The 25,244-nt window shown below is 42.0% G+C and overlaps 1 protein-coding gene across 1 annotated transcript; it reads left to right on the forward strand.

The window, feature by feature from the left end:
• Positions 1 to 5,060: 5,060 nt before the first annotated feature.
• Positions 5,061 to 24,376, forward strand: LOC307217429 (uncharacterized protein). The gene is made up of 9 exons (XM_079978576.1): positions 5,061 to 5,280; positions 6,561 to 6,671; positions 8,104 to 8,181; positions 9,913 to 10,288; positions 14,652 to 14,673; positions 16,075 to 16,174; positions 16,846 to 16,929; positions 23,088 to 23,165; positions 23,708 to 24,376. Exons 1-9 carry the CDS (start codon positions 5,064 to 5,066, stop codon positions 24,082 to 24,084), a joined length of 1,443 nt encoding a protein of 480 aa, XP_079834702.1. The 5' UTR covers positions 5,061 to 5,063; the 3' UTR covers positions 24,085 to 24,376.
• Positions 24,377 to 25,244: the final 868 nt, after the last annotated feature.

Genomic DNA, 25,244 nt, shown 5'->3' on the forward strand with positions numbered 1-25,244 from the left:
CTTCTTACCATGCACATTTTCCAACCAAGCACAGAATTCCTTGAACCTGGGAAAAGCCTCTGATTTCTGCTTGAGATTATACACATAAATATACCTGGAAAATGCATCAATGAGAACCATGAAGTACCTATTTCCTCCCAAAGAGGGCGCTAGTGGTCCAACCAAATCAGCATGAACAATTTGGTATGGTTCTGTAGCTTGCCTACTAGACACCTTACCTTTCGCAGCCATTTTCACCTTGTTTGCTGCGCATGCCTTGCACTTCATGTGGTACCTGCAGGGTTTAATAGTCATACCTTCAACCAAGGCAGGCATTTTCGATACTGCCTCAAAACCCAAATGACCAAATTTTCGATGAAAATCATGAATACATTCTGCATGCAAACTTTTGTTAGAACCTGCAATGCAACAAGTGTCATCCTGCACAACATCATCATAATACAAAACATATAAACGATCAACATATTCAGCATACAATACATAATCATTTTTCTTTGTGATGACGCACCTTTTGTTCTTAAAGGAAACGTCAATGTTCCGCTCATTCAACTGTCCAACGCTGAGTAGATTATGTTTGGCATCTGGCACATAAAGTACATTCTGTATCGATAAGTTCAAACTGTGAAGAACAACAGTTCCGTAGCCTTTACTGGGAATTGTGTGGTCATCCGCCTGGTGAATCGCACCTTCCTGCGGTGTAAAAGACACGAACAGTCGCTTATCGTTGCACATGTGGTGCGTTGCCGCTGAATCAACAACGAAGAAAGATCTAGACGTCTTCTGGACCTCTGCAACTTTTGGAGTGAAGCGTGAGACCATTGCTTTGTGCTGCGTTGTCCTGGACACCGGACCTTTGCCTTTGCTCTGGCCTTTTCCACGCGATGAGCTTTCGCTGCGCTGCTCTGTCTTGGCCCTGGGATATCTGCATTCCCTCTTCATATGGCCTAGACGTCCACACGAGTAGCATTTCACTGCCTTCAAAGCTTTGGCGCCATCTGGTGGTTCCACTGCACTCTGGGATGACGTCTGTAAAGACTCCCCCTTTCCCATGCAGCTATCACCCTGGCAATCTGCTTCATTCTGAATCATGGCAGTATCACAGGCTACTCTGAGCTGAGCATGTGGCTGATTGGCATCAGATTCCCCATTTGCATCAGCCAGCCTTCTGCAGCTAGCCATCTTATGCAACTTGTTAAAATAAAACATGGTAGATCCAGCTTCTGTCCTCAAGTGAGCCTTCCTCAAAGCGTCCCAAATTTCTCTGGCTGAGGTCTTATCACGCAATAGACAGAGCTCTTCTGGGGATACTATCAATGTAAGAGTTCCCCTTGCTTTGGAATCTTTAGCCTTCCATGCATCTGTAATTGGAGCTGGGGGGGTGTCTGTAATAACCTCAAACAGACCCTCTTTCCGCAGAATAGCCTCTGCATAGATAACCCAGTCTGCATAATTTTTCTTATTAAGCTTGGGAATCCCACAAGCATCCTGAAGGGCCATCATGACTCTGGCATTAGCCTTCTGCATCATCTCTGCTGCTTTAAACAAGCTGCTTTATACAAGCTGCGTCTGTGCTGCTTCAAGCCTCATTCCAAAGGCAAGTTCAAAACAGCCTGAGCCTGTGCCATTCTGCTTAACTGCAGCTGCCTCAAATCATGCTGCGTCACTTCTGCAGCTGCTTCAGCCCTTTTAAAAGTTACTTTCGATTTCCCCAGCATAGCCATAGCCGCTGCCTGTTCCCGGCAAACGGACATAAAAGTTCAAAGTCCAGCCATAAAGCCATTAATTAGATGCTGGCAGGCTGCCCGGAGCAGTAGCACATACCTCATCAATCATCTTGACGCACAGATACCGTCCGATCCGTCCTTTTGCATTCCGATCCTTTTGCCGGCATCAGATGACTGCGTTGTTTCTGGGCCCGATAACCAAAATGTTGATTAGCAGTTTCCAAGTGCACAGCGGAATGATGAGGAATACGTGCTCATACTCTATATTGCTTTATTTACATTTCAAAGCTGGTAGATTACAGAAAAACATCTTTACTCTGCCGGAGCAGAAAATGCATCCTCTCTCCTCTGAAGCACGGAGAGAATCACACTCTGAGTGAGAACAGTGAAAAACAGGAAACCAGTGTACGTCACATCCAGCTTCCCTTTCCCGTGGGAAAACACAACAGCAATGCTGTCTGTGGAATGTAAACATTGTCTTGTGACAAGCCTTTCGCTGCACAGTGAAGAGAGCAGAAACCAACAGTCAGAGCTCTCATGCCTCCTTCAGGCAAGCCAAGCGCTTACTGGGCTTTGAGAAAGTGCCCTCCTCAGCTGCACGCCCAGTGTGGCTGCATCACTCTCACTGCCCTAAATCTGCTTCTGCCACAGCTGCTGAGAATGCCCAGCATTTTATCAGCAGTTCACATTCCAGGGATTCAGAGGCAAAAGGAGATATCATAGTATCACAGGGCCCAGCCAGTTAGCGCTATCCATGAAACAGCATTGCGGAAGAGGAACAGGTAGCTTGAACTGAACAGCAGTGTGGCTGCTTCCAGAGCAGCTCCATCTCTCCAGAGAGGTGATTCTGCTTTCACTGTTTGTTGAGAGAAATAAGAATGAGATGTAGCTGCATCTCAAGATCTTTCCCATGTTGTGTACAAAGCAGGTTTTTATTTGTTTCTAACTGTTTGGCTCTTCTATGGTCTTGGGACGCATGAGTACTTCTAACAAGGACACTTGAGTTTCTTCTCCCATTTTGCAACTCACAAAGTGGTTTCAGAAGAACACAGCAGGGGAGGATTCTGAGATATAAATGCATTTTCTGCGTTCCATTCAACCTTCTCTGCTAGGAGAACGTGAGCTTCGACAGCCTCAATAGCTAAAGGTCAGCCAGCAGTGTCCTCTTTCTGCTTGAATCATCAAGAGCAGTACACAGTGAACACTGTGTCCTTTTTGTTCACAGTCAAGTTGAGAGTATTGTTTCCCAGAAAACTGATGGCACACTTGAACTTTATGTCTTCTCCCTATGTGAGACATTTTAAAATGTTAATTGCCCTTTGTGGCACATGGTTACACTAATTACCATAGGGAAAGATGTGTAGATACAGAAGTCAGTACAAAACTGACCCCTTTGGATTCCCATAATCATCATGTTAATCCACTTGTCCTGAGGACCACAAATGGCCCGATTTATTTCTGAATGGAGCATTATGGGAGCTGCTAAAGTATATCAGAAGATCCCTACCGGATCAGACCAAAGGCCACCTTGAGATTGCTTACACTAAATCTTTCAAATAAATAACTAGTAGGCAAGAGGAAGTCAGAATCAAAGAGCATTGCTTTGGGGCAATTCAGATTTTGCCCAAGATTTATCCAAAGTCGCCCAAAGTGAATTAGGCTACCACCAAAGTCTAATTCCCGAGGGAGTCAGTAAATGCCAACAGACAGGCAGTCTCCAAATATCTGTTAAAATTGGTTGCATTTTACAATCAAGCTTTCCATACAAGGTAAATGGCAGGTGGGGAGAGGGGCAAAGCTGGCCACCTCAATGCTCACCCCAACTCTAGGTCATTTATGAACAGTCAAAACCATTAATCCCAGGAAAGATCCTTGAAGGAGCTAGCTCACTGTGACATCCGTCCATTTATTTTCAACCATTTGTCAGCCATATGGGGACCCTTTCTTTTATCCCATAGCTATCACATTTACTCAATAGCTTTTGGTGAAGAACCATGTTAAAAGCTTTCTGAAAATAGAAATGCATCATGCCATCTGGATCATTGTTATCTGTATGCTTGCTGACAATCTCAACCTTTAGCGAGGCAAGGGGAACCTTTGCAGAAGCCATGCTGATTTCTTATCAGCGGGACTTGTTCTTCTATAGGAATGATAATTTTATCTCTAATAATATTTTCCACCAATTTACCTGGAACTGATATTAAGCTAACTGGCCTGAAATTTCCTGGCTCTCCCCTTCCTCCCTTTTTAAATCAGTACATTGGCCACTTTCAAGTCCTCAGGTACAAAGGCCAACATGAGGGATATGTTCCATATTTTTGTTAGATGATTGGAAATTTCGCATTTGAGTTCCATAAGATGTTTTTGGTGGACTCCACCTAGACCCAGTGAATTGTTAATTTCTAATCTGTCAATGAAACTTTCTTCTCTTGTCTCTTTTAAACCACTTGTATCCTTTGAATAAGGAGCTGGTTCTTTGGAATCTCTTTTGTGGAATCTCTTCTATATGTTTGACAAACCCTTATGTTAAGGTTACCTCCCCTGTAGAACATCAGGACAGGGTCCTTCACTCCATGTTCCTGCAGTGTGTTGCAGGAAACTAGTTCCAAAGGATGAAAAGCATGATGTGTTAACTGTAAAGGGACTGAGTTTCATGTAAGTCCTTCAATTTTTTGAATGGCGTTCACCCTCCCTCAATGCGTAAATCTTTATATCTTTTTATTGAGGTTTCGGTTCTTTGGAATCATCCTCTTTATACCTGCAGATTTTCCTCCACGTTTAGCTAAGCAAATCTTGAGGTGTTTCCACTCCTGTTTTCAAGGGAAATGTCATCACTGGGTCCTTCATAATATCTGAAGTATTTGCCAAGCAAATGGAGTGCATTAATAAAACAAGGACTCCTTCAAACCCACCCTTACCAAACTTCCATCTACGTCCACAAGTGTATATCAAATTTCTACTTGAGTATCAAGCCAGCTGTGCAGCTGCACTGTATAAATTGCATGGTTTGAAACCTTCTTTCCTATCCAGGTGGAACACAAGGGTAAGTTGACTTCAGTTAGCATTTAGTGGTCAAGATTACTGGCTGAAACATCATCATCATCTGGAAATATTTCATCACAACATCTTGTATCGTCATTATTTCCTTTTGTAATATTGACCTTCGTCTGTCTTTGTTCGAGATAAGCAGTATGGGGGGGGGGGGAGAGACACCTCGAATGACCGAAACCAAAATTATTTAACATTTGAAGTTTCACAGTTTAGAACTAACGGCTTTCACTATTTTTTAATGAATAATATGACTGAGCTCATTCTGAGAGAAATGCTGTGCTATTTTAAATGTATGCTCTCTCTTTTTTTTACAGCTGGTCAAAAATGAAAGTCTTGTCCCAGTTCCTTCATGCGGCAGTAGTAGTCACCGTTTTAACTCTTCCATGTCTTGGACAGGCAGGAGACAAATGTGCAGGAGTTCCAGGCATCCCGGGGACTCCGGGGTCAAGTGGGTTGCCTGGGAGAGATGGGCGTGATGGGATGAAAGGCGACCCAGGACCACCAGGTATCAACTTGTTGTTATTATAATACAAAGCCTAGTATTAAAAATTGCTGGTAATGAACTAGTATTGCATCTTACAGACACCTGATTGTAGACCAATTCATATCAGTGTTCAAATAGCAGAGTGTCATAAAAGTCCCAGCTCCTTTACTTTTTGTGATATCCCCCTTAATTACAGCTATGGGGAGGGATCATGATTTGGGTAAAATTGGGGTGGGGATCAGGGACCATTAAGGATCCCACAAACACATACACACACACACACACACACACACACACACACACACACATTCATCAATTTGATCATGAGAGCTCCTTTCCACATAAAGTGGGCCTAAAAAGATTGATGAGGGCATTCTCAGGTAACTGCCAAAGAGAACAGCTGGCTGTGAATTACAAGAAAACTAAAGTCATGGTGTTTTCAAGAAACCATGGTCCCACTAGTCCCTAGAAATGTTCAGATTAGGTCTGCATAACTTGTGACCCACCAAAACGAATTGAAAACTGTGACTCACTAGAGGTTTGCAGGACACAACTACAACATCTCTGACCGATGGCTGTCCAGCATCCTCTGCTCAAATACATTCAGTGAAGGAGACCCACTACCTCCCAAGGCAGATTGTTGCACTGCCGTTTGGAAGTGCCTCCTAGTATTTCATTTCTCCTAATGTTTTAGGACAAAGAATAAGCCTACCCCATCTTCTGTGTGGTAGCCCTTCCAATATTTGAAGACTGTCTTCATGTCTCTCCTTATGCTTGGTCATAAACAAAATTGGATTGGGTAATTCAATGTATCGAGCAAATAAAAAAATGTTAACTGTGTGAATTATCAGGCAATGCATTCAAGAAAGGAGATTTCTTAGTTTGCTTCTACTTTTGTACTAGAAGGATGATTTCCTGAATCTTTCCAAAAAAATACTTTGGGAAAGAAAGAATAACTAAATTGTTCCTTTTATATGTGATCAAAATATTCAGTGAGCAGCTAAGAGGTATTCAGTGATTTGTGTGCACACACTAAAAAGGTTAGCTGATGTGCCATCATATTTCATTGCCCATGAAATAAGGTTTTTATATCTTCAGGGACAAGAGATACTGTAGTAAGATTTTGGTTTCTGAGTCATCATTCCAAGAAGATTGAACTATGGTATTGAGTTACGCAGACTGTAATGCAATCTGCTTCCTTGAAGGGCACCTGCAGCCTTGAAATTATTCTTTTGTCTCTACTTCTATGGTGTACCATTGAGGAGTGCTTTGCATATCTTTGTTCTTGTATTTCCTTCTAGGTCCAATGGGCCCTCCTAATGGTCTGCCAGGTGCTACTGGAAGAGATGGACTTCCTGGTCCACCAGGGCCAAGAGGTGAACAGGGAGAAAAGGGAGAGAGAGGCCCAGAAGGTAAAAAGGAATTGCATAACCTTTAATATAATAAAAAGAGAGCCAGGAAAACTGTTGTGACAAGTTTCCCTGTACGCTTAGGTGATACAATTATTAATTACTTTTAGGGATGAAGAAGAAATTTGATCCATTTCACATTACAACATGTGAACTGAAACACAGTCATCTTTTGACATTCACTCTTCCCCGAACTTTGTAATCTAAGTCTAGCCAAGTAATGTACTGTGTACAAAACGAATATAAGAGGGTAAAGTGTATATAAAGATGCATATATTCATGAATATGCTTGCAAATATGCATTATATTAGACATTGCTTCACAAAGATGTGTATATTAGGCAATCCATATACAGACAAAATACGTATCTTAGGATAAATTTGCACCAAAATCCTGGTGAATTTTCATGAGGATTTTTATTTTATTTTTTAAAAAAAGATAAATAAATTACAAACAGATGTAAAAAATGTGCAAAACTGAAACTGAGTTTGGAAAAATCAGAAACTGAGAGGAACCAAAATTGAAACCATCCCTAATTGCCTCCAAGCTAATGTTGAATCGACTCAGATAAATGAATACCCCAAGCATAATAAAACACAATTCATGCTATTATAAAGGTAAGGAACTAAGCCTCTTCATCCCTGTATGGCCTTGTACAAAGTCTGGTCTGTGCCTAGGACATCTACAAGATCAAGTAAACACAGTGCAGACAAGGGCTTTCAATCTGTTGGTGAAATATCTGGCTCACTGCACAGACACAGATTAATTTATCAATTACACTTTGGTACAATGTCTCTTGAGGTTCAGCATATGCCTTATGTATCATGCTTCAGAGACTGATTTTCAAAATGATACCAAACTGTTTGATTGATCACATAAGATTTACCCCAACGTCCTTTTGAAAGGTTCATGCTTTGCTTGGAATTACTTTTGATTGAGTTAGCTCCACCCTCATGTATATATTATCAATAGGCAGCTAATTTAGGACTTAAAAGAAAGGAAAAAAATGAGTAGTGCATGGGATGCACCACAATTAGATTAGGCTTGTTTGGAATCAATGACTTTGAAAGTTAATTAGAATTCATGCAGGATACCTGCTACAGATGTTACAGTCCCATTTGTGTTCAATTCATTGACTCATCTAACACTGGACAAAATAAAATGCATTAACCGTTTTATAGGTTTTTATTCTCTAGCTTAAAACTAAATGGTGAAAGGGAGATTTCTGTCTTTGATATGCTAGGAATAAATCTTACTCCAGAAGGGATTTTTCGGTGGTCGTTGATAAATTCAAGATCAACAAATGGGCTGAATTATTCCTCGCTGAAAACAAAACACATGTCCTTCAAAAATGTTTTACAGCAAGAACACTGGATTTGCTGTAGCCAATGAAGCACAGCTCAGCTCAGTTTTCTCTTATTATTTTAATTGACAGGCCGTCCTGCTTCTCTTGATCCAGAAGTACAGGAAGTCCTCAGAAGTCTGAATCAAAAAATATTGAGGCTTGAAGGAGGTAATCTCTTTGTTTTTACCCTTCCTAAGACTGCTGAAAACCAATGTTAAGAATAACACGAGAGATCCTGGCTTACTTTCTTTTGTGTAACGTCAAGCGACAGCTTCAAGTGAGTTAAAAGTGGTTTTAGAGAAGCTCACTTCCCTATTGCATTCACACATTTATTTATTTTTCTCTCTCTGCTGACTGTAAAAGAACAAACAAACAAACAAACCCCACCCTGTTTACCAAATGTGAACATAAGGTGAGTGTCCACACCAGAAGGAGAAATCCCTCTTTCAAACTATCTTGGCAAGGGGTAGGGAGAGAGAAATTCTATTGCCTATCACCAATCAAAATTTAACATAACACCAGTCTTGAAAGACCTACATTGGCTCCCAGTACGTTTCCGAGCACAATTCAAAGTGTTGGTGCTGACCTTTAAAGCCCTAAATGGCCTCGGCCCAGTATACCTGAAGGAGTGTCTCCACTCCGTTCGTTCAGCCTGGTCACTGAGATCCAGCGCCGAGGGCCTTCTGGCGGTTCCCTCCCTGTGAGAAGCAAAGTTACAGGGAACAAGGCAGAGGGCCTTCTCGGTAGTGGCGCCTACTCTGTGGAATGCCCTCCCATCAGATGTCAAAGAAATAAACAACTATCTGACGTTTAGAAGACATCTGAAGGCAGCCCTGTTTAGGGAAGTTTTTAATGATGTTTTAATGTACTTTTAATCTTTTGTTGGAAGTCGCCCAAAGTGGCTGGGCAAACCCAGCCAGATGGGGAAACCCAGCCAAATTATTGTTGTTGTTGTTGTTAAAGCTAAAGATTGCTATTACCCCCCCCCCCCTCAAAGAACTCCTGCAATAATATGAGAGCTGGTTTTAGGAAGTGGCCTGAACCACACTTTTCGGATTAGCATGCAGATTAGAACCTAGCTGCCCACCTGCTTTTGCACTTCCCTAATATGTCAACACAGTATTTGGCTCAAAAATAATCATACAAAAATCAGTTTGTTTGTTTGTTTTAATGTCCATTTTGAGTTAAAATACATCTAGGCTGCAAACTTAAGTCACTGGGGAGGGGTGGAGCACTGAAAGGGGTTGATCTGCAACATTCAATGCCAATTGGGCTCTCGCTGAGCCAGGAGTGATCTTACATTTCTTCTCCCTTCTCCAAGTTCTCCCCCACCCTGTTGCTATGCCATTGCCTGGGTTGGTGTAGCTTTCTTTCAGGTTTGGGGGCAAGTCAGGGGACTGAGAAAGCATTTGGTTGCTCAGATCCAAGTCTTCTTTTTGGCCCCTTTTGGATCTATTGATATTGGTGCTCCGATGTTCATAGAGTAAGGGCCATGGGAGTTTCTGCAGTAGCAGAAATGAGGAATCGGACATCGAACCTCGCTCTTTGAGGTTGGAGCTCTGTCTATCTTTAAAAGGGGAGATCTGGTGCTTTCTATGGGGCTTCAAGACATCATCCCTCGATTTGCATTTAGAGAAAGAAAGCATTTTAAAATATACATTTTGTGCATTTATATATTTTTTAGAAAAAATGGAAATGCACAGTAATGTGGATGATGTGAGATCGGGACAACACACAAAAAAGTAATACTGCCTGGAGAAAGATTGATTTACCCATTCCTAGTTTATACATGCATGTTCTTCACTTGATGCTATAAAATGTAGCAGTGGCTCGCATGCATCAATTTTTGTTGCAATATAGTACAAAATAGATAACCATGATTTTTCTTCTCTGTTGCAGTGCTTCTTCTCAAAGGAATGATAAACAAAGCAGGACATAAAATATTTGCCACCAATGCAAAGGTAGTTGATTTCGAAACCATACTTCAAACATGCCAGAATTCTGGGGGTTCTGTTGCAAAACCCATGAATGAAAAGGAGAATGATGCTATTTTGGAGATTGTGAAAGAGAAAAACCAATATGCCTACCTGGGAATTAAGGAGAGCCCTATTCCGAGAGAATTTGAATATTTAGATGGAATGGCTGTCAATTATACAAACTGGCGTCGATATGAACCAAATGGCAAGGGAGCTGAAAACTGTGTTGAGATGCAAACGGATGGATCCTGGAATGACAAAAAATGCAACCAGTATCGTCTCACTGTCTGTGAATTCTAGTCAGATTCCTCTATCTACATTACAATCCTAAACCAACAAAACTGCCTTGGCTTCTGGGAATTGTGGTTCTGCAGATAAAAATCAGATTTATTTTTTTACCCACATCTGCCACATAGAATCAAGAAAATTAGGATTTCCATGCTTAGAAACATTTAAAATATTTTTTAAAAAAAGATTTATCTGTTAGATCTAAAGCAAAGCAGAATCATCGATGTTCAAATGCATATTCAAATATATTGAAAATGATTGTGAAGTTATGTGTTTGTTGTCTTTCGTGATTTTTGCATGAATTTTTGGCTTTCAAGGCACAGGTGTAGCTGGCAATACTCCACCATCAGTCACAAAGAAATAGATCTCAGCATAATTTCCTAGTATTTCATAAAACATCTAATTGGTACTTAGGAAAACATAAGACGTGGTATATTTATCCAACTAGACAAATGAATAATGGAACATGAACCACAATTCTCCTCATGTGCGATTCTGATGCTTCTCAGTTAATCAATATCCTAGTGGTGCAGGAATAAAACTGCTATCACATTTGCAAAGCTAAGCAGGGTCTGTATGGTTTCAAATTGAATGGGGAACCCCTTGTTGAGCTTCCTGCACTGCAGGGGGTTGGACTAGATGATGCTCAGCATCCTTTCCAACTCTGCAATTTTCTGATTCTACTATGAGAGTGATGACAGTGATTCCCAATTCCAGTCACAATAGCCCTCAGTCAGGAAATAGTACCTTACACCATTGTGAGGAATGCCAAGGCCAGCAGTCATGTGACTCCCCACCCCCAATATTCTGAAATGGTGCAGTCCAGGAAAAGCTTGTTTTCCTGTGATTCTGCTATTTGGATTAAACCAGCCCTGAGCCTATTGGAAACAGAGGTTTAAACACACTTCTTTAGCACTTGTGCATCTGAGTGTCTGGAGCAGCAGCTGATAACAGCAGATGTTTGACCCAATATGGTATTTCATTATGTTTACAATGGCCAGTTAATGGACAGCTTAGCCTGAAGGAAGGGTGTACTTGGAGGACTTGCCTGTCAATCATTAATAAAGTGTACTGAAGTAGCAAGGATGAGACTACTATACTACACTGCACAACCTTTAAACAGCCTGCAAATGTTGGAGGGCTCGCTCCTTCAGAATGTTGAATGTTGCATCCTGATATATCAAATAATGCTGTGCTTTTGATGATGATTATGAGTCTCCTTTTTGTTCTATTTACACTATTTCAACTCAAAATTAAAATTAAAAAAACAGACCAAAGGAAGAACACCCCCAAGAGCTGATGTGAATTCTTGCCTGGCAAAGTCAAAGCAGCAGCTTATGCTACCAGGATATTTCTTGCATAGCCGGCAATCTGAGTTCAGTATTTCTTCAGGCACACTTGTTTTAGTATCAACCTAAAACAGCAATAGATTTTGATTTCCCGTTACCTTGGGAAGATATACTGCTTTCTTTTTTACTTTCTTTTTAAGGGGCCTTTTATAGGCCAGAAAGTTTCCATTTCACCTTTAGGAGAAAGAGAGGAAGGACGGAAGGAAGACAGACAGACAAAAATTGACAGGAAAATTTGGATTAAAAAAATGAAGTGTTCTAATGGGGAATAGTTTGCCCTTCTATACATCTGTCTCAGCAATTGTAAATAGTTGTGCTGAAGATATGTTATTGCTGTACCTGCAGTGCTATTTTTCTAGAAGAAGAGGTGCCCAAACTCATGATGAACACCTCCCTTGTTCTCTTAGAATGGCAATGGTGCCCACCTGAGAGGCGCCAGAACTGAGTTCTGGAGTGTTCCGGAGAGTTCCGGCTGAGAAAAAGCCCTGCACACCTGGAGTTCTGTTGCAGCAGCTATGGAGATGTGTTAACCATACCACTCTAGGTGACGTGTAAACAGGGCATTAGTGACCTTTTGGCTCTTCAGGAACAACAGAGACATAGGTGGGCAGCCAGAGGTTTTAAAGGGCATCACAATTCCTGCATGCATGACTCCCATGACCCTACTCAGTGAACACATGAATAGTGAACATGTGATGGAGGAGAGAGAGCAGGCCTGCTGTTTCCACCCACAAAACTGAGCCAACCGACTGGCCCTCCTCCAAAGTCTGTGCATTAGAAAAAGCTAATTAAATATTACATGTATAATCGGTAAACAGTATTTGCCGAGAGGAATAATTTCCAGCGGAATGTTTGAGAAACAGGATGTTCGCTGCATTGAAGAGTGCTTGGGAACTTGTCCAAGTACTGTTGCTTTTAATGAGAGGAATTCTATTATGAGACATTATTTGTAAAAGGCTTAATTCCACACTGTAGAGAGAGCAAAGCTCTGTTTACAAGGTGCCTCAATACAGAGAGCTCTGTACTTGGAGAGCTTATATATGAGGGCTTTCTGCCTAGCCACATATGACTCAATTGAGTAATCTAAAATTGTTTCTGAAACCAGATCCCAACAGATACAGGCTGAGAAGTGGAGGCTGCAATCCTATACATGGTTTACCTGGGAGTAGGGATGGGGTTCATTGTTTTTCTCAGTTTGCGTTTGTGGTTTTTGTCATGGTTGCTTGGTCCATGACCACATTGAACTGCTCATCTAGTGCTGGCTTATTCTGCAGCCTGAATGCGGACATTGAAATTGGTTCTGAAGTCTATCTTTACCATTTTGGCTGAAAAATTGTTAATACAAATCATCTACACCCAGGGCGCACATAGATGGCTCTTGTGCTTTGAGCCACCTCATAGCAGAGTCCTGTCTTAGTCTCACAGTGGGATCCTGTCTTTGGACACAAGTGCCACTGAACTCAGTGAAACTTACCCCTGAGTAAACATGCAAAGATTGTGCTTTGACTCTTTGATCCTTCGGGGCAGTTGCTGTTTTGCTTTCTCTGGGGGTTCCCAGTGTTTCTTAAAGCAATAGTAAGTTCTTATAACTTGGAGTTTCTCCAAACTTCTGAATCTGCTCCCCCTTTCTAAATCTAAATGAATCTTTCTGGCACTACTCAGCTCAGCACAACTCTTCTGCATACATGCACAAAATTAAAATGCTGGGACCATAAAATACTATATCAAGCAGTATTTCAGAAGAGAGGTGCCCTAATAAAACAAATACTGTATGTTTGCTTGTGCTAGTGTGTGTGTTTTCTGTGTGTGTGTGTGTGTGTGTGAGAGAGAGAGAGAGAGAGAGAGAGAGAGAGAGAGAGAGAGAACATTTGTATCCCACTGTTCCTTATATGGTGGAAGCCTGTGGTGGCACTGTCTATAAGCAGCAGCTCACATCAATATTTAAAATATAGGTACATTGTCTTAACAAAGCAATTTAAAAGACGCTAGAGATTGTCTCGGTCGTTTAAAACCACTAAAATCTATAGGATCAACATCTACCATTTCAAAGCAGGTAAACTCAAAGCTTGCTTTAAATGCAAAGATGGCAGAAAACAGGCAGAGAGAGGATCAACTGGACATCCATTAGAAGAAAATCCCATAATTTCTGCATGCAGCCACAGAGCTGGCTCTTTCTCTCGTGCATCCGGTCTTACCCCAGCCATAGTCAGGAAACCTTCCCCTCAGATAATGGTAACATATGATAAAGGGTCTTCATATAAATGTTTCTGTAATCCTATGCCTATACACACATGCGCGCTTTTTTGTTTTTGACTGGGAAGAACGGCATGAATCAGGCATTCTCACAAATCTCTCAAGTCAGTTTTTTTGTTACGGCTTATGTGTGTCTATGGGCGGGGTCTGTGCCGTGTCTAAAGTACTAAAACCCTTTTGGACATAGTATAATACCCCTTAAGTCCAGAGAAGAACATAGCGGTGGTGGATTATTGATTGACATTGTCCCAATGTCAAGGTGAAAAACAGAGTGTTTGACCTAGAAGAGCTGTATGTCTTCCTGTGTTGAATGTTCTAGGTCAGGTGTGTCAGATTACTAAAAACCTTTTCATAGGTGTAGATTCTACATCATGTGGGGAAATAATATATACAAAGGTTGTGTGTTTTCATAGAGATCTACTGAGAACAGCTTGTAGCTTATGTGCACTATGTCTTGATTTGTCCCCCCCCCCTCCGAAAATAGCACTGGATATATCATTATTTATTAATTATATTAAGTTGTATAGAAACCCTATATTTTGCAAACAATCCTCAGCAGAAATATTTTTCAAAGGTTCATTGTTATGTTAGATCTTATTTCAAAAAGTTAGGGAATCAATATGGGCTGTTGACCATTCCGTCTTTTATGTAATGAAGCAACTATGCAAATAAAATGGAGGGGGATAAATCAAGTTAAGCCAACCGCTATCTAACATGAACATATATATCAAATAACACATACTATAAATGGACCCTTTTAGCTCTTCTGCAGTATTCGGTGTTGGAAGAAGAAGGTAAGTCAAACTGCTCTGTTTTAGGCTGAAATCCTATATAAGCCCCATTTAACTTCATGAAATTTCTTATATATATGGATTGTGTTGTTAGTGTAGCATTTACATTTCTCAGGTTGCATGCTTACTTTGGAGTAAGGTCATTGGATAGTTAAATTTACTTCTGGGTAAAGATAAATAAAATCAGGTGCTCATTTAGATTTTCCTTCTTCTTTCAATTCATTCCAATCATATTTTATTGAGAATATCTATTTATTTTTTTAAAAGCATTTATATATAATGTTTTTAAAAGCTCTAAGAGCATCATAACAACAATCAGTAGAGAAATCCTATATAAAGAAGACAGCTGCAGGCGAGAAGGGCATCAATTCATCTTTAAGAAAAATACCATAATAAATGGATCCTTACGGGCACTTACTTCTGAGTTGTGCCACCATATTCTCACAAGGAAGTTAGTTTATCAATGTAAACTTTACAAAGATGAGCGGAACCAAGAGCATATAACAAGTGCATGCTCCATTGGGGGCAGTGGCTAGGTTTGCCTTTTACGAACTCCATGTCACCTAGCAGCCAATAACACTCAAGAGAATGAGTCGGAGATGGAGAGTGGGAGCAAGCAAAGCTGGGCCGGCTTCTCAAGGCACTGAAATAATACAATACAAAGTTATGACTAGCTTCATCATTGTTTAGCTTCCCTCACCTAGATAGATAGATAGATAGATAGATAGATAGATGATAGATAGATAGATAGATAGATAGATAGATAGATAGATAGATATAGATAGATATAGATAGATGATAGTTGATATAGATAGATAGATGATAGATGATAGATAGATAGATAGATAGATAGATAGATGATAGATAGATATAGATAGATAGATGATAGATAGATGATAGATAGATAGATAGATAGATAGATAGATAGATAGATAGATGATAGATAGAGATAGATAGATAGATAGATAGATAGAGATAGATATAGATAGATAGATATAGATAGATGATATAGATAGATAGATAGATAGATAGATAGATAGATAGATAGATAGATGATAGATAGATGATAGATAGATGATAGATAGATAGATAGATAGATAGATAGATATAGATATAGATAGATGATAGATATAGATAGATAGATAGATAGATAGATAGATAGATAGATAGATAGATATGGTTCCACGTTATTCTTTTGATGGTAATTTTCCCCCACTGATTTTAATATTGTCATTTTATATTGTTGTAACTAGGGATGGGGGGGGAATACAATTCAGTTTAAAGGCAAACCTACCCAATTCACACTATCCAGAAGCAAAACGATGAAAAAGGAAATAACAGAATAAAATTATTGTGATGCACCTACACCTCTCTCCCCACCCCCACCCCGCTTCATTTAGCTGATTGAAAAGGATGCCTTCATCCCAGTTGGTTCACATCCTCGTGGCAGTGGCTGCTCTGCTTGTAACCAGTGATGCTCAGGAAACATGTCCACAACTTATAGGTAAGCTTGGATATAATCAAGGGCCTGGGAGATGTGAGCAGGAGGATGTGAAGTGTCTGCGTTTCACAACTGAATTTAACAGGAATATGTTCAAGAGAAAATGATTTCCACATTCTTAAAATCCAAATACATGCTTTCTATGGAGTAAAACTGGAAGGTTACTGATTGATTACATGGTCATATCAAAAGACACATGAATCTGGACCATGTGGAAAACTCACGGTCTGTACCATTTGGACCTGTGCTTTTTTGGATTCCCTCCCTGCTTCCCTGGTAACAGCTTCCCTAGATTGCTTCTGCATCCTATTCTTGTAGCTGGAGTTTGCCTACAGGACAAACTGATCCACATCTGTTATGGATGTGGGACTAAACCAAATGCTACAGACAAGTAACCTGCTTATCCCAGCATTTCTCCAAAATGTACAAACTTTCTTTTTAACTAAAAGGCAATTGACATTATAGAGTGGGATAAGATTCTAGTGTGATTCTGCAGACTCCCTTTAAGGTGTTGTGCTTGTAATGCAAATGTTTGAAAACCCTCAAAAGAGAATTCCTTCTTTGTTGCATTTTGCTCAGTTCTAGTTTACATAGTTCTAAAGATGAATGTGAAATAAATGCAGACAGTCTTTAACGTGTGTGCCAGGTTTTCATCCTTCTATTTTTCACTTCAGCAGGTCCTCCAGGTCCTCCTGGACACCCTGGACCGCAAGGGTTAAAGGGCAGACAAGGCGAGAAGGGAGATCATGGGATACCAGGTGACTATGGGTATCATCTTTAAAATAGCATTTGAGTCCAAGTGTTTGCCTTCAGGTAGATTTTACATGCGTGGAGGTTGAACAAGGAACTGTGCGCCTCTTGGCCCTGTCTCTTGCATCGTATGTCCTACCAGCTCTTTCCACAACATATGCACATTTAGTGCAACGTCTAAAAAGATAAACCTACAAACTGTATGCACCTGGTCTCTCGTATGACTGGAAATCCTAGTCACACAAATTTATGTTTGTAGGCTCCCTTTTTCAGAGGTCACACTAAATGCTCGGATGTTGGAGTGGAAGTGACGAGCTGTATGGAATCGGGGTGGAGTCAACAGATATAGTCCTACTCTCTCAGAATGTGCTTCTTTCAGTCCTAGGATAAGGCTTGGAGATACTTGGAGCTGCCACCTTGCTGAAGCTAAGCAGGCCAAGGTCTGCTCACTGCTTGGATGGGTGACCACTTGGCAACCTCATGGATGCCGCAATGGTTTCAGTGATGGTGGAATAAAGGCAGGATGTAACTGAAAGAAAATAAAAATACGGTAAATTTGCTATGTGCGTGGAGGCAAAAGTCTGATTCAGATCTTTGTGCTTGTCTAAGGTTGAGATTAGAGATGTTGGAAAATTTCACAGTAATTGAACTTGAATGTGAGTTTTGCCATGTTCACTCTTTGCCAGTGCGGTATAGTGGTTAAGAGTGGTAGTCTCGTAAACTGGTGAACCAGGTTCTCTTCCCCGCTCCTCCACATGCAGCTGCTGGGTGACCTTGGGCTAGTCACACTTCTCTGAAGTCTCTCAGCCCCACTCACCTCACAGAGTGTTTGTTGTGGGGGAGGAAGGGAAAAGAAGATTGTTAGCCACTTTGAGACTCCTTAGGGTAGTGATAAAGCGGGATATCAAATCCCAACTCTTCTCTTCTTTGCCAATTGTCCAAGCCACTTGGGTTTCATGCAAGTGCTAGCAATATTTTATGGTACTAGATTTAAAAAATAAGAATAATCATGAATTTAACGACAATGATTTTGAACCCTGGCTATTATGCTAATGGTGCTCTGTTTGGTGTTTGGAGTTACTGTCCGAGCTGATGTGATGAAATGTATATTCCATTGAACTCTGTTTTATTAAGGTTTGATGGTAGCCATTAACATTCATATTAATATTCTGTCTTTCTGGATATATTATATGATAGGGGTGAGGGGATAAGTTAGTAAAGCTTAATAGTACTAGTCTGTGCTTTTTCCTAGAAAAACCATGAAGTTGTTACCCAAGTGACACACTTTACAACAACAAAAGAGGTCAGGTACTGAGTACCCCCTGAGTCCCTCCTTAAAAAACCACTGGCACTAGTACATAAAGGATTTTTTTTGTGTGTGTGTTTTTAAAGAAATAATGGTTCTCTGATCATCTCCCAGAAGTAGCTGAGGTAATCCTACCAATGAAATGGCTCGCTAATCTGCAAAATCATAATTGCTTAGACATTAATGCCCCGAGGAACAAAAGTATCATAACCAGACGGAGGAGCCTGGAGGAGAGATGGCAGTGGATGGAAGCAAAAATATGGCCTATACTGTAAATTACTACACTGGGTGTTGCATCCAGCATAGTTTACAGTCACAATATGAAGTTACGATAAGGATGCATTATAAGTACGGGAGAAGAGAGCACAGCACTACAAGGCTTAAAGCATGGACAGGCAAACTAAGGCCCAAGGGCCGGATCCGGCCCAATCGCCTTCTAAATCCAGCCTGTGGATGGTCCGTGAATCCTGTTTTACATGAGCAGAATGTGTCCTTTTCTTTAAAATGCGTCTCTGGGTTATTTGTCAGGCCTGCTTGGTGTTTTTACATGAGTAGAATGTGTGCTTTTATTTAAAATGCATCTCTGGGTTATTTGTGGGGCAAAGGAATTCATTCATTTCCCCCCTCAAAATATAGTCCTGCCCCCCACAAGGTCTAAGGGACAGTGGACTGGCCCCCTGCTTAAGATGTTTGCTGACCCGTGGCTTAAAGTAAAACTACATAGACAGGGCACAACAGCACAATTGAAGACTGAGCAAACTTTAAAACTGGCAAATAGTAAAACAAAGTGTTTTGTTCAGTTGCAAACACAAACCCCACTAGATTCCAAAAATATAGAAAGAGGTATGTCAGAATCAATGTGACACTGCAAGACAAACAAATCACAATACTCCTGGGGCATCCACCTGGTTACTTGTTGATGGGCAACGAATAACAGAAGCAGTACAGTAAATAGTGATACCCATTACATAAGCAACGCTCACAACACTGTCAGGAGAGCTGGAAACAATAATGTTATTTTCACAAAACACCAGGTCAGGCCAAGACCATACAAATTTAACAAAATGCAAACCACAGCCGACTGAGTCTGAGTTAGAATAACATGATGAAATGACAGAACGTCAAACCCCATGCCTAGTGGGGATGGTCACCTCTGGTTTTCACTAAGCACTTTGCCCCTTAACTAAATCCAGTGATAGGTGATCAGTCTCAATAATAAGGTGGGCAGAGACCAGCAGCACATTATTATGAGATCATCAATTTCAAGGGGGAGACATCACGTGCTTTACTTTACAAATCGCTGAGGCAGCTGCTGGACATTCAAAGCACACCTGCCCTCCCTAAAGGACCCTGGGAAATGTTGTTTGGCCCTCACAGAGCTACAACTCAAAGCACTCTTAACAAACTACCATTCCCAGGATACCTGGGCAGTGCATTTTTCTGGGGGGATGCAGGGGTACAAACACCCCAAAACATTTCGTGAATCTAAGTTTGGCCTCATTGAGGGGCAGTATTTCAATATAGGTAGGAAAATGAGAGTACCCCTAAACCTTTTTTTAGAAAAAAAGCACTGTACCTGGGTGGGTGGGTGCTTTAAATATGTGGCTTTGTATACAGCCTAAGTCAGGGGTCAGCAATCTAAGGCCCATGGGCCAAAAGCGGCCTGCAGAGGTTGTTTGACCAGCCCACAAGCTGCCCCCAAACTGAACCTCCTGCTCTCATGCTATGCTAAACGACGCAGTGCGGCACAGGAACTCGCTTCTGTGGGGTCAAAAATTGCGTGTACGCAGACGCCGAAAATCCCGTGTGCGATCCAGCCCATGGAGGGATCTCTGCGGGACCGATCTGACCCAGGCAAGATAAACCTTGCTGACCCCTGCCCTAAGTGCTGCAGAAGTCTTTCTCCCAGCCACATGGAAAGATAAGAGAGCAAGGAACATGAGACCTGTGGGTGTGGGGTGGTATATGAATTTGATAAAAATAAAATAAATACTTGTGCTTCTTCTAGCTTGCTAACGTAGCACTAAACTATGGCCTGGTGTGAACTGACATGTGGGTTCCCCCCCTTCACTTTTATTCATTTGTTATTTTCTGCACTCACAAAACCCTCTCCCCATTTTCTCACCTTCTGGTGAATGCACTCCTTAATTTTTTAACTCCTTTCAGTACTGTTGAAGTTTATAAAATTATTAATTGTCCTTGGCTTCAGCACACCTAAGCCACACAGTGTTCCTTAGGCTATGGTCCAAACCCCTGGCTGGAAATGGCAGGGCTTAAGGGAGGGGCATAGGCACCGCCACATCCACAGCCATCAACCAGGGCAGAAGGAGCAGGGAAGATGCCCAGATTGGGTCTGTTGCTACATTCCTTGCCCCAAAATGCTTGTTTCAGGGAGCCACGCAGGGCTGACGGGCACCTTCATCTCCTCCAGTTCAGCTGTTTAGTGCTCTGAAAATGTAATGAATGTTTCCAAAGAGAGTTTGAGAATCACAGCCAAGCTAAATGAGTTTATGGGAAAGTTACAGGGGGAAAGCACATATAATCCCAATGAATAAGGCCATAAATGCGAAACCATAAACCTGCTGTGAAATACAAAGTCACCAAACAGCCTACAAGCGCCAAATATTAATTATTCTTTTCATTGCCCCTGCAAGAATACTGATGAACTAGAAAAGTAATTCCAGCTAAGTTCGTTAGTTCTGTGCAAATGCATATTCTCAGCATCAAATTCCCACTGGACTCGATAATATATAGCCAGGCCACTAGGTAAAGGTAAAGGTACCCCTGCCCGTACGGGCCAGTCTTGACAGACTCTGGGGTTGTGCGCCCATCTCACTTAAGAGGCCAGGGGCCAGCGCTGTCCGGAGACACTTCCGGGTCACATGGCCAGCGTGACATCGCTGCTCTGGCCAGAGCCAGAGCCAGAGCCAGAGCTGCACACGGAAACGCCGTTTACCTTCCCGCTGGTAAGCGGTCCCTATTTATCTACTTGCACCCGGAGGTGCTTTTGAACTGCTAGGTTGGCAGGCGCTGGGACCGAGCAGCGGGAGCGCACCCCGCCGCAGGGATTCGAACCGCCGACCTTTCGATCGACAAGCCCTAGGCGCTGAGGCTTTAACCCACAGCGCCACCTGCGTCCCACAGCCAGGCCACTAGAGGGAAGCATATCCTCTTGCAAACTATCCTCTTGCAAAAGTCATTCTGCAAAAATCGTTCCGCAAGAATATTCAGGGTTCAAAGCTGACAGTAATTGAACAAAATGAATTTTTCTGGCCGAATCAGGTCAGCACTCCAGACACAACATTTCTTTGGTTTTAAAATCTCAGTCCATCAGCTGGTTGCTATCCCCTCCAGGCTTCCCCTTTGATCAGTGAACTGATAGAGAAGAAAAATAGTTTTCAAAGTATCTACCAAGGAAACCTCTTTTTCCAGATCGATTTGTCTTCTCAGGAACCCCTGAGGATTTGCAGAGAACAAGTTATTTATATTATCATCAATATCATCAGTGATGATGGTGCAGTGTTGAGTGCTCCTCAGTCGCTAGAGCATGAGACTCTAAATGTCAGGGCCATTGGTCTGAGCCCCACGTTGGACAAAAGATTCCTACATTGCAGGGTTGGACTAGATGACCCTCGTGGTCCCTTCCAACTCTACAATTCTATGATTCTATGTTCAGTATGCAATGTCAGCCATGCCTTATTTCAGGATATTCCCTCCCACCAATCCCACACTCCCCAGTTTCCCCTATCCATGAGCCATGAGGCATTCTGTGCCCACTGAGCATGCTCAGTCCACATCAGGCTATGAGGCTGGGTTACCTCTCAGGCATCCCCCCCACAAAATATATTTTTTTCTACCTCTGCAAACTTTGGGATACACCCAAATATACTGATGATTCCCTCTTGGTTCTCTGTAACCCTGTTTTGGCTGCCATAGCTGCCCTAACCCAGCCCTTGAGTACAAAATTAGTATATATTCTAGGAGGAGCACAGAGAGTTAAGAAACACCATAGTGTACCAGTAGCAGCAAAAATGGACGCTTTCATTTGACCCACCAGCAATAAAACATATCTCTCCCCTATCAGTCTCTACAGCCACAGCAGGCGTTGTAACTCTCCAATTGTTAGACTTTGCCCCTGAAGACACACTCTTCCATTGTCTCCTGAGACAGTCGGATGCCAACAACAGCAAAGATGTGCTTACGTAATGATTCTGGAGAACATCCTAGGACAGACATCTTACACAGAGTGTGCAAGGCATGTCACAGACTTCTGAGGTCTCTATGTGGCCCTACATTAACTGAATGAATGCAGCAGTCCATACTAGAACCCTCTGCAATACACATCACAGTTATGTTGGGCAATCTGTCTTTTAAAGTAGCTCCTCTGTCATCATTGGTGTTAAAAAGATCTGATAAAGATACTAGGTGTGCAGTCTGAAAACTCCTGGAATTATTGGCAAGTGCAAACTAGGCATGTTTACTCAGAACTGTAAATCCCAGTATATTCATTAGGGCTTACTCCTAGGTAATCATGCATAGGAATGCAGCCTGAATAGTTAGTCAGACAAAACCAGCATTTTCTTTCCAATGTATAAGAAACATTTCTCACCAGTTCATAATCTGGATAACAAATATATCACAAGTCCATTTACTGCAGCAAAATGTGTTTATTTCAGATGAAAAACAAAACCAATATGCTTGGTGCACTTTTTATTTTTAATGTTTTAACACCACTTTTATAGAATCCATTCCTATTCAAGGCATCTGTTAAGAAAAACTGTTATCTTGTCTTGTGAATTTCAAAGTACCATACAAACGGATAAAACAAAATAAATTAATAATTGTCACTTCTGTTCACAGGTCTGTCTGCATCGGAGGATCCTAAACTGCAAGATGACCTTAAGGAAATCAAATACAGAATCACCATAATAGAAAGAGGTACCTTTTTTTATTTAAATAATTGCTTCCTTCCATAAGGTGAGGGGGGACAGGGCTTAGTGAACTGGGAGAGTCTGTGGCAGAGGAGAGTCCAGAATGAGAGGCAGAAACTGAAGCAGGAGAATGGGAGGAGGGAGGCCAAGACGCAGAGTTGAGTCAGGCTGGTGAACGGTCTTGGGCATCGTCCCCTCTTGCTGCAACCAACTCCTCTCTCCCTGGTCTCCCCAAACCAGAAGAGGCATGAAGCAGGAGGAGCAAAGACAAGCACGCAGATGCAGTCTCTGATTGCTGGGAGGGTGGGGTGGACTCTGGAGAGGAAGACAGCTTTGGGAGGTGGGAATCTTTAGTCTTAGTAACTGATACATAGGGCAAGACCTACTGAGAAACAGTTCCTGTGCTCGTTAAACCAGACTCTCTGCCAAGCCTGTGCAGATCCTGTTCTTGGTAATAAAGAGTTAACTTCAACATGCACAGTGTGATTTACTGCTGGATCGCTTCTGTCATCTAATAGGACTAATCGGGTCTTCCATTTTGTTTTTCAGCCTTGGCCTTGAGTGGAAAGATTGTAACAGTTGGCAGTAAAGTGTTTGCCAGCACTGAAAAAACGGCTGATTTTAACAATTCAGTAAGAATCTGCAAAGCAGCCCATGGCACCATTGCTTCTCCAATGAACAAGAAGGAAAATGATGCTATTATGAGCTTTGTTAAATCCTTTAACACATATGTTTACCTGGGCATTACTGAGGGGCATGTTCCTGGGGAATTTCAGTACCTGAACGGGGAGTCCCTGAATTATACAAACTGGTATGAAAATGAGCCCACAGGGAAAGGGGCAGAAAAATGTGTTGAAATGTACAGTGATGGCACCTGGAATGATAAACGGTGTGATGTGTACCGCCTCACCATCTGTGAGTTTTAAACTGAACTGTCACAGATCTTAATAAAGGGTGTTGGGTGTTCTTTTTAGGTTCTATGTAATTGTGGGTTATAGCAACTAATCAGATATGTAACTTGATAAGTTGTGATTTTTCTGTGTTCAGAAAGGGAAATCAATAAAAGCACAATGCATTGCTTTCCTTTATGTTTTCTGAGTACAAAGGATGAGCTAAACTAACTGGGTCAATGTCAGCTTTGTTTAGATGCAGAATTGGAATGTCTGAGACATGACTGAAAACGTGATAATAAATAGGATGATCAGTTAAGAATTAGAATTTGTTGCTAATGTCGTTACTGAGGGGGGAAATCCGACTAAGACATACGGTAAATGTGTGTCCATGGGGTATGTAGGGGGAGATCTGAGCTGATCTGAGCAGATGCTAATGCTGTGGTGAGGTTCCTTTTTTGTTCAATTCGCAAACTTACTTCAAAATGAACATTATAAAAATGGTGGGAATGACCGCTCCCCACATCAAATGGGGGGTGCCTTTTGCATGGTCGCCTGCAGCCCCCCGGATCCCAGTGCGGCTCCTGGTAGTTCGGGCTGGCTTCATCCTCCCCAGGCTGGATACCTGGAGTTCTCCGTCTACCTCAGCCAATCACCCAATCCCGCCTGGGGAGACGTTGCCAGGGGATCGGCCAGGTAGGGGGAGGGACTGCCCTGCCCACACAACAGAAGGTGAATCTTACTTGTGAAGCATCAGTTGGCTCCAGAGCTTCTCCCACCCTGCCCTCCCTCAGTTAAGTCTTCTTTTGCATGTTAACCTCTTCTCCACAGGTACGCAGGCACTGCTATGTCATGGTCACTGTTGAAGGGCTGGAAAGGAATTTTCCTGCATTGGCAGGTTTTGCCTTTCCTGTAGCAAAACGTCACAACTTTGGCAGTTTCAGGCCTTGGGCAGAATCCTTTAGTCTATCTTCCTAAATGGGGGGGGGGGTGAAGCAGTGATCCACGCCCCCCTTGCGGCAGTGATCCTAGTGTTCCCCGTTAAAGGGGTCTTGAGGGGAGGCATTGGCCATACGCCTAGAGGTTGTCATTGCTCTCCCCTGCAATGGCGGCATAACGGGGGCAGGCTCTCTGCTTGAACATATGTTCTCCAGAGCCAGCCCAATCCCCACACATTCTGGATAACCCTGATGTCT

Source organism: Podarcis cretensis (genome assembly GCF_951804945.1).
Source record: "Podarcis cretensis genome assembly, chromosome: 5".
In the NCBI taxonomy this organism is placed as follows: domain Eukaryota; kingdom Metazoa; phylum Chordata; class Lepidosauria; order Squamata; family Lacertidae; genus Podarcis; species Podarcis cretensis.